The sequence below is a fragment of the Erinaceus europaeus genome, chromosome 21 (assembly GCF_950295315.1).
Source record: "Erinaceus europaeus chromosome 21, mEriEur2.1, whole genome shotgun sequence".
NCBI lineage: Eukaryota > Metazoa > Chordata > Mammalia > Eulipotyphla > Erinaceidae > Erinaceus > Erinaceus europaeus.
The window spans coordinates 17,269,535-17,280,466 of record NC_080182.1 but is presented as its reverse complement, the minus strand read 5'-3'; the positions used below and the strand labels follow the sequence as shown (position 1 = coordinate 17,280,466).

Genomic DNA, 10,932 nt, shown 5'->3' with positions numbered 1-10,932 from the left:
ATTATAGTCATGACATATCTACAGCTATAATGAGATGTAACTCACTCATTATCCTCAGAGAAGAGAATAGTTGCTCAGATACTAGAGGATGCAGAATAATGGTTTGTTCACTTATGTAGAGGCTCATACTATTTTATTTTTACATGATGCCATTTTGAATACAAATATCTCTTTGGGTTAAAAATGAACTTTGGCGGGGAGGGCCGAGCAGTTGTACCGGCTGCTGAGATGATCGCTTCACTGGGGCAGTCTCCGCATATCATGGGGAGATAGACGCTGCTGCCTGTGAGGCGTGGGCCTTGGCAGTTGAGGAAGAAGAGCGGGAGGAGGGAGTCAGGACCCAGACCGACAGCGGTTGATTGGCCTTGGTCCTCACAGCTCCAGAAAGAAGCAGGATCTTGATAAGCTCTATGAGCTGAAGTTCAAAGCTCGGCAGATTATGAACCAGTTTGGCCCTTCAGCCCTAATCAATCTCTCCAATTTTTCATCCATAAAACCGGAACCAGCCAGCACTCCTCCACAAGGCTCCATGGCCAACAGTACTACAGTGGTTAAAATACCAGGCACTCCTGGGGCAGGAGGACGACTTAGCCCTGAAAACAATCAGGTATTGACCAAGAAGAAATTACAAGACTTAGTAAGAGAAGTTGATCCTAACGAGCAACTGGATGAAGATGTAGAGGAGATGCTGCTGCAGATTGCTGATGATTTTATCTAGAGTGTAGTGACGGCAGCCTGCCAGCTTGCCTGGCATCGTAAGTCCAGCACCTTGGAAGTGAAAGATGTACAGCTGCATCTAGAACGCCAGTGGAACATGTGGATCCCAGAATTTGGATCTGAAGAAATTCGACCCTACAAAAAAGCTTGCACCACAGAAGTTCACAAACAGAGAATGGCACTGATCCGGAAAACAACCAAGAAATAATAAATGGAAAAATCAGGGAATGGACAACAATGTATTTGGAGATACTTGAGCTGAAACCTCAGCCATCTCATCTTTGGAATTTTTTTTTAATGCTTTACAGAGAAGCATATATTTTTTATTAGCAGTGCAGCAATATAATGACTGAGAGGATCTGCCAAAAGAATGAAGCCTCCTACCCCAACTTCTGAATCCTTTTCCCTGCTATCTCAAAGAAGAGCAATGTATCTTCCAGAGAAGATTTTATTTGTGGTTTATTATATAAGTGATTGAATATAGGACAAAGCATTATGGTCTTGTTTGGTTCTTCTTCTTCTAGCGTTTGCCCTTCTTCCGTAGCCAGTCAACAGCGTCAGATTGAGCCTGATGTAAAGTTTAGAGACCTCCTTTGAATCTGGAGAGGTGGCAGTCATTGACTATGTGGGTCATAGTCTGTCTGTAGCCGTAGGGGCAATTCGGGTCGTCTCTGGCTCCCCAGCGATGGAACATAGCGGCGCACCGGCCATGGCCTGTTCGATAGCTATTGAGGAGGGCCCAATCATAACGTGCTTGGTCAAAGCTGGGTTGACGCCTGCAGGGGTCTGTGATGAGGTGTTTGTTCTTTACCTCAGCTGATTGCCAACTCTGTTTCCAAGAGTCTGGAACAGAGAAGTTCAGTGTAGGCATAGGGGACCAGATTGGGTGACGAGACGTCAAGCGTTGGACAGGGTGGGCGAAGATATCCGCGTATATTGGCAGGTGCGGTCGAGCGTAGACGTGGGAAATGAACTTAGATGATGCCGCATCCCGACGAATATCTGGCGGGGCGATGTTGCTAAGAACTGGCAGCCATGGAACCGGGGTGGAACGGATGGTTCCAGAAATTATCCTCATGGAGGAATATAATTTGGAATTGACCAAGTGGACATGGGGGCTACGGAACCATCCTGGGGCACAGTATTCTGCAGTGGAATAGCATAATGCCAGAGATGATGATCGCAGTGTGGAAGCGCTCGTGCCCCATGAGGAGCTGGCCAGTCTTGCAATGATGTTATTCCTCGCACCCACCTTTGCTGCAGTTTTTATGAGAAGTTCGTGAAATGACAGAGTGCGATCGAGAGTAACGCCAAGATAGACTGGCTGGGCTTCATGCCGGATTTTCGTATCGCCAAGCTGCACATTAAGCTCACGCGAGGCCGAGGCATGGTGTAGATGGAAAACAGATGATGCCGTTTTTGCAGTGCTAGGGATTAGTCGCCATTTTTTATAGTAATCAGATATCAGAGACATGTCTTTTGTGAGTGTTTCCTCGAGGATGTCGAACTTTGATGCCTGAGTTGCACAGCAGATGTCATCGGCGTAGATGAACTTCCTTGAAGAAGCTTCTGGGAGGTCATTGATGTAAATATTAAATAGCGTAGGAGTCTTGTTTGGTAAGACAGTATTAGCAGGATTTGTAGGTTTTGTTTCCTTCTCCCTTCCCCTTTTCCTTGTACTTTGTAATGTCAGTGTTTATATGAATATGACGTTGATTTGCTTTTCCAGAATAAAGAAGTTATTAATTGAAAAAAAAAAAGAACCTTGGGGCAGTAGCTTTCCCTCATTTTTTTTTAATACATCGTATATCCTTAAGATACTATATTTTTCTTATTTTATAAACTACAGTATGCACAAGTTCCCTCTTCGTTAGTATTTGGTAAGAGTGCTATAAATGTGTTAGAATTGTGTAAATGATACTTGCTGTGTATGATTTGCTTCCTTTCCCAAGCCTTCCAGGGGAGGGAGGTGTTATATCTCAAGAGACTCTGTTACCAAGTCCAAGTTTTAAATAAATGGAACTTGTACAGACTCCAACACACCATCTTGAGATAACCTCAGGCCCTGAAGTACACTGAAAAGCAGAGTGATCACAGCCAAGTTGTAAAAGAAAAGCTGGGTAAAAGTCATTAGTAATGACTGAACCAAGGGAAAATCTGATTTCTTCAAGCTTTAAAGGTCATCATTATAAAATAATGAAGATAGCGAGATTACATTCCTCAAATTCATATTTTCATGATGCTCAAAGCAGATATGCAAAACTGCTTACTGGGATACTCAGGTAATATCTACAGTACACATACCCCTTTTCCTGCTCACATTTTCTCATTCATTAGACTACCATTCTACCATTGAGCAAATTGTTCTGTTTAGGTGGCTAACAAATCAGAACAGCTTGTGAAACACTACAGTTGTCTTTCTATCCTTGCCTTTTCTTCTCAATGCCAGTCAACAAAATTTACAGATTCTTAGTCCTAGATAGTTTTGGTGATAATATCACATTCTTTCTGAATTTTTCTTCCTTCCTAGGTGCTCACTGTCTATATTTTACTTTTCTGACTCTTCCTACTTTATTTCAATATCTACAGTTATAACACCACTGACCTTGGACTTCTCTTTCCTGTCTACACTCTCTAGGGATTGAAACTTCATCTGTAACTAAAGCTAATCTGTGTCTCATGTCTTGAACTTTTACTCTGACTCAAATCTACATGGATAGCTGAAATTTTAAGATGAACATGCCCAGAATGTGGTACAAAATTTCCTTCATCTGCTCATCACTGTAATAACTTCATCCTTTGTCTTCTGGTCTCATCACCTACTCAGTTCATAGTACTTAAAATATGGAGTCTTCTTTGAATACCCTTTTATTTTCTCTTTACATTTGATAAGTCAATTTCTCTTGTCAATTGATCCTTCAAAGCACATGTCAAGTTCATTCACTTTCCCCACCTCTAGGACTGCCACCTGGTGCAGATAGTCATTCTCTCTCAACTGTTATGCTGCAAGAGCTTTCCAGCAGTTCTGACTTCTATTCCACTTAGTTCCTCTCAGACCATTCTTTGCACAGCAGACAGAATGATCTTTTTTTAAAAAAAATTCCCCCCCCCCCAGGGTTATTGCTGGGCTTGGTGCCTGCACCATGAATCCACCGCTCCTGGAGGCCATTTTTTCTTCCTTTTGTTGCCCTTGTTGTAGCCTCCTTGTGGTTATTATTATTACCATTGCTGATGTTGTTCATTGTTGGATAGGACAGAGAGAAATGGAGAGAGGAGGGGAAGACAGAGAGGGGGAGAGAAAGAAAGACACCTGCAGACCTGCTTCACCGCCTGTGAAGCGACAACCCTGCAGGTGGGGAGCCGGGGGCTCGAACCGGGATCTTTTCGCCGGTCCTTGCGCTTTGCTCTTAACCCACTGCACCACCGCCTAACCCCCAGAATGATCTTTTAAATACTGGAAAAATATTTTATTACTCTCCTACTTAAAACTCTTGAAGAGTTTTTACTATAAATAAAATAATATCCAGACTCTTTACTTTGGTCTATAGAGTACTACATGCTCATGATATTTTCAGCATCATGGCAGTTCTTCATTTTTACTCACTCACACTGACCCAACACACTAAGCTCCTTCCTGCCTCAGGCCCTTTGTGCTTGCTGTCACATCTCTTAGAACATTTTTTTTCTGGCTCTTTGCATAACTCATTCCTCTGCATCCTTCTAACCTCAGCTTAAATGCCACCACATCAGAGATGTCATTCTCAATAATTTACCTAGTGCTTTATTTATTTACTTATTTTGACTGGTAAGAAGACAGTTCTTTTTTGCCTGGAATTTCAATTACTCTTAAAATCAAACTGAGAAAGGATAAAAAAAAACTGAAACAAAACCTGCATTTTGTAGATGAAATATACTACTAGTAGAAAGCCCCTATTTGAACACCTTCCATATACCCTAAATTTTCTAGCAAGAACTATAAAACCTAAAGTTATTAGGGATTGTGAAGACAGAGGAGGTAATTGTTGTAGGCTATGTGTCTAACAATTGGAGTGCTGAACATCCCAGCATATACTCATCAAAAAGTATTTAAAAATGCTGTTCATGAGAAACCAAGAAGGATAGTAGTTCTCTAGGCTTTTGATTAAAAAATTAAATGCAAGCAACCAGTGTCACATATGTGATAAGAAACTCTTTGCTTTTTGGAAAATGGAAAACTGAGAAATGTTACACATGTACAAAGTAGTGCATGTTACTGTCAATTGTAAACCATTAATCCTCCCCCCCCCCCAAATAAAGTGAAAAATTAGAAGCTCTTAGCTTTCCTGGTTCCACTTGAGGTTATAAAAGATAGACCAACTCTTCCTCAACATATACTACAAAGGGGATAAGGCAGGACTAGACTCCTTAGATCTGCCGCAATGCTGAAACAAGTTATATTGATTGGAGCTACTGAGTTCTATCCATCTTAATGTAGCTAAATCAGAAAGCTTAATTTGAACAAGAATACTTCTTAGTCAATATTCTAGAATGTAATGGTCATGAGATATATGTTATTTGGTATTGTGAGGGAAAAAAAAACCCTTTCATTTCCCTCCCTTCTCTTTACTCAGAACACTACTTAGAGAACATTTCTCATTTGGATAACAAATTTGCATTTTCCTCTTAAAATGGTATTCTAAAATTCAACTCAGTTCTGACACAGTTGACACCAAATGCCTGGCAATAGCATCAGATCTCACAGTTAAGGGATCGGTGCCACAAACTAGCCCTATACTTCAGTTGCCAATCACAAGTTCAGATTGCTACTTGTAGGGTGCCAGGCAGTGGCGCACCTGGTTAAGCGCACGTTACCGATAGCTACCTGTGCCTCTGCTGGTAAACTACAATCTGAAAGTCCTCATAACTCTGTATCCAGAGGTGATCATTTGCAAGAGTGGTTCACAGCACTCAGAAAAAACAGTTTGCTAATAGATTGATTACTGGTTTATTATAAAAGGATACAACATAGGAAAAGTCAGATGAAAGAGATGCCCAGTGGGGCCAGGTGGTGGTACACCTAGTTTAGTGCACAAGGACCCAGATTCAAGCTCCTGCAAGGGAAAAGCTGCACAAGTTGTGAAGTAGATCTGCCAGTGTCTCTCTTTCTCTTTCCCTCTCTGCCTTCACCTACCCTCTAAATTTCTTTCTGTCCCTATCCAGAGAGAGAGAGAGAGAGAGAGAGAGAAAGAGAAAGAGAGAGTCCCGGTGTTAGGTATGGGATAAGCAGTATGGAGCATGTGAGGTTTCTCTGGGCATGTTGCACTCCTAGCACCACCTTGTTTGCCCACTGAGAAGTTCTCTAAACACCATCCTTTTGGGTTTTAAGAAACCTTTACTATATATGATGTAGTACACATTTACTACAAATGATGATTGCTGATGATTGACCTGAAGTGATTAACTCAACCTTCTTTCCTTCTGCCCTGGGGGTGGTGGTGGGGTGAGATGGGGAAGAAAGGGTAAGAAAGAACTAAACACAATTTAGCTCAATGACAGGTTCAGTTACTCTGACAACCAGCCCTATCAATGTTAATTCTGGTGTGGTTGAAAGAATAAACATTTCACCCTTAGCATTCTGGAACTATTTGTAAAACTAGGACAAAAGTTAAACACTAAAACAAAATATGTTCCTATAACTTGCATCATTTGGGAAATTACAAGTGTTGCAGGAGCTAGGTGTCAAGAACTATAGATAAACACCAAAAGATATATGTCTATTATATCACAATATCACAGGTTTAAACATGTAGATTAGGTTCAACATAAAAATACTCCTGGGTGTGGACAAAATAGAAAGTAGTGGGGACTAGGTGAATTAAGAAGTGTGACTTTTAAGAAAGATTAATTTATTAACAACAAAAATAAAAGGAGAGAGAGAACCAGAGCATCACTCTTGCACATGCAAAGTAAAGGATTGAACCCAGGACCTCATGCTTTGAAGTCCAAAATTTTATTCATTGCATCACCTCCCAGACCACAGAAAGTGTGAATTTTAAAAATAATTTTTAATGTCTTTTATTTAATTAGATAGAGACAGAGAGAAATTGAGAGAGGAGGAGGAGATGGAGAGGGGAAAAAGACAGAGAGACACTTGTTAACTCTGCTTCATCACTTATGAAGCTTTCCCCCTGTAGGTGGAAACTAGGGGCTTGAACCTGGTTCTTCTGGCACACTGTAATGTGTGTGCTTAAACAGGTGCACCACTGCTCGGCCCCAGAAAGTGTGAATTTTTAATGAAGACAATCAGACCTTAGGTGCTACTTCTTGTTTGTCGGAATGCAGTCCTGCTGGCTTTAGTCCTTCTGAATGGTCAAAAAGATCCAGAAATCCAGATTTCTTTGCAAAATGGTTTATTTTTTCAGTGTTTTAAATATTTAATTTTTTATTATAGGCCAAAACTGCCAGGATCAAGATCTACATCTAATAGCTCTAAGCTTGCCTATTTTCACTTATAACAAAGTTATTTTCTCCTTCACCCCTGCCCTATTTTAATGCAGCATGGGGCATTGTACATGTGCAACACCAGTGTTGCTTGTTTTTAGGCCTTTTTTTAATTGATTTAGAGAGAGAGGAGAGCAAAGGACAGAGAGAAAGAGAGGAGAGTCACACAGCACACTTCTACCATCCCTAGAACTTTTCCAGGGCCACCCAGGGTGTTCTGGTAAGATTCTGGGGCTAAATTCCTGGGCTTTGCACATGGCAAGATGGATATACTATTGGGAGACTCATGTTTTTATCAATATTTTTTTTTAATTCCATAAAGTTGAGGTAGAAGTCCAACAAAGAAAGTAAACACTAACAAAAATATTCCTTTTGTGGGGAATAGGGTGAGCCTAGGGTCACATACACTTAGTTTTTCTAGCCCCATTTTAGGTTGACCATTTGTAGAAAATTGAGAAATTATAAAGCCAAATGTTAAAAGTATGATTTTTTAAAAATGCTCATGCTTTTAATCATAGTTTATTCTGTGGCCTTCCTGCAAATACTTCACAATGGCCCACACATGCAAGTGCTGAAGCTATAACCTTCACAGCTTTCTTTCTATTTTTAATTTCTTTACTGGGGAATTACTGCTTTACATTCAACAGTAAATACAATAGTTTGTACATGCATAACATTTCTCAGTTTTCCACATAAAAATACAACCCCCACTAGGTCCTCTGTCATCCTTTTTGGACCTGTATTCTCCTCCCCACCCACCCCAGAGTCTTTTACTTTGCTGTAATATGCCAAAAAGTATGATTTTTTAAGGTATTCCTTTTTTAAAAAAAATTTATTGAAGTTAGAAATTTTCCAGCAGTTTCACTACTTTCTGAGGTTGTTGTTATAATGTCATAAATAGCAAAATTATATCATCAATAGAGATTATATTAAGAACATCCCTGAGAGACAGTCAACTGTCTTTTTTTAAATTTATTTTTTATTTAAGAAAGGATAAATTAACAAAACCATAGGGTAGAAGGGGTACAACTCCACACAATTCCCACCACCCAATCCCCATAACCCACTCCCTCCCCTGATAGCTTTCCCATTCTCTCTCCCTCTGGGAGCATGGACCCAGGGTCATGGGTTGCAGAAGGTAGAAGGTCTGGCTTCTGTAATTGCTTCCCCGCTGAACATGGGTGTTGACTGGTTGGTCCATACTCCCAGTCTGCCTCTCTCTTTCCCTAGTAAGGGTGGGTCTCTGGGGAAGCGGAGCTCCAGGACACATTGTTGGGGTCTTCAGTCCAGGGAAGCCTGGCCGGCATCCTGATGGCATCTGGAACAACTGTCTTTTTTTATGTATGTTGGAGTAGGAAGGGATATATAAACCACTTAACCGATTAAAATTGGTTAAATTATTTAAGTATAGGTTAGCAGTGAATATGTTTATGTATAATGAATTTTGAGATCATTTTAAGTTGAATTGATACTAAAAAATTTTATTCTGATATTGGCATGCTAAAATTTAAAAACCATTATCTATCTTAACCTCACATCAAAGTCACATACGCTAGAGCACAGAGCAGGATTGGGAAACTTTTCTGCCAGGGGCCAAATGGATATTAATAATATAATTTGTGGGCCATATAAAATTATGAAGTTTAAAAAAATGAGCACTTTATGTTGCTATGTATAAGCCTCTCAGAGTTACTGAATCTCCAGTTCTCCTTACAGCTGCCTTGAAAAGGCCAGACCAGATGATATCATGTGCTATCTGTGGTCTTCTGACTCCACCTTCCTCACTCCTACTAGAGCAAGCTGAAAAATCCTTCTAGAATACGATTAAGTAGAAATAAAAGACTCAAAGACAATCCCTAGCTATGGAATCAAACGCTGATCAATATCCTTCCACCCCAAATTATGGGAACACCGTACTTTTTACAACTCAGTTCCCATTAGAGTGGAGACAGGGCTTTGAATTCCATGGTTAAATGATGTGCTCAACATCTCACAGCTAGATAATTATAAAAACATTAGAGACAAATCTTTTCTATTTGTTTTCTCTATCTACTTTCTCCAAAAAATACATGATTTAAAAATATCAGTAAAAAGTATTTCAGGCATCTGAGTCAATACAACTTTGGTAAAATTCATAATGAGACCAGCTGATTTATTACTACTACACAGTATTTTAAGCATATTTTATATATAATTTCTGTAGAAAATTAGGAGAGGCAGACCAAACTACAGAATTCAAAGGTTGTGAAGAAAGCATCATACATGTGTTATCTCAAAATATCCCTATTTTTATTGCTACTTTTGGATTCCTGTTTATTAAACAATGTGTCCTATTTTATATCTTACCTCCTTTTGGCCACCAAGGTGCAGATGCTACTATGATGCCATCCTGACTTTCCTGTGTAGACAACTTCACCAATGTATCCTGAAGTCTCACTTCTCAGAGCCCTACCCCGCTAGGGAAAGACAGAGAAAGCCTGGGGGTATGGAGTATCCTGCCAACCTCCATGCCCAGTGAAGAAGCGATAACAGAAGCCAGATATTCCACCTTTTGCATCCCATACTCCCAGAGGGATAAAGAATAGGGAAGCTTCTGAAGGAAGGGATGGGATACGGAACTTTGGTAGTGAGAACTGTATGGAATTGTATCCCTGTTATTTTAAAATCTTATTAACCCTTATTAAGGTTACTAATAAAAAATGTGTTATTTGCTTAATAAATTAAGCATGCTTAATACAATAAATCTACCCAACTCCTCCCCTTCCACATAATTGGGAGGTAGGTGTGGAATCACATATATAGAAATATTATTCATGCATATCCTTCTAATATTTCCAATATATATTCCACTGTTTGTATTGCAGAATTATCTTTTTTTTTTAAACCAAAACACTGTTCAGCTCTGGCTTCTGGTGGTGCAGGGGGTTGAACCTGGGACTTTGGAGCCTCAGGCATAAGAATTTCTTTGCATAACCATTATGCTATCTACCCATCCACAGAATTATCTTTTATATATTTTACTTAGCACAAATTCTCTCAAAAGGAAAGCAGTTTTTGAACAGAAAGAATATGTCAATATGTTCTCTTTCATTTAAAAAATTTTTTTATTTATAAAAAGGAAACACTAACAAAAACCATAAGGTAGGGTACAACTCTACACAATTCCCACCACCAGAACTTCATATCCCATACCCTCCCTTGATAGCTTCCCTAGTCTTTATTCCTCTGGGAGTATGGACCCAAGGCATATTATGGGGTGCAGAAGGTGGAAGGTCTGGCTTCTGGAATTGCTTCCCTGCTGAACATAGGCATTGACAGGCTGATCCATACTCTCAGCCTGCCTCTCTTTTTCTCTAGTGGGGCGGGGTTCTGGGGAAGCGGGGCTCCAGAACACATTAGTGGGGTTGTCTGCCCAGGGAAGTCCAGTTGGCATCATGATAACAACTGGAACCTGGTGGCTGAAAAAATAATTAATATATAGAGCCAAACAAATTGTGGTCCTATGGGGTCCCACAAAGGGGTCTATTTTGTTGTTCCTAATAGAAATGACCAGTAACAATGGAGAGAGGGATTTATTCAAGTTCTAGGCCCATCAAGTCTGTTTGGGAATCTCAGGACTCCCTAATTAGGGCCCCAGCTGATGGGGTGACTGACTGATAGTGACTAAAGAGTCATCATTAAAGTATGCCAGTTTCTTGCCCTTATTCAGCTTTTGCAGTCCTTGCTTTGCTAAGG

General features: G+C 40.1%; 1 protein-coding gene across 1 annotated transcript; it reads left to right on the top strand.

The window, feature by feature from the left end:
• Positions 1 to 228: 228 nt before the first annotated feature.
• LOC103108107 (transcription initiation factor TFIID subunit 12-like) lies at positions 229 to 1,205 on the top strand. Its single transcript, XM_060180229.1, is given in 1 exon segment — positions 229 to 1,205. A coding segment is annotated over 1 exon segment (486 nt). The 5' UTR covers positions 229 to 439; the 3' UTR covers positions 926 to 1,205.
• Positions 1,206 to 10,932: the final 9,727 nt, after the last annotated feature.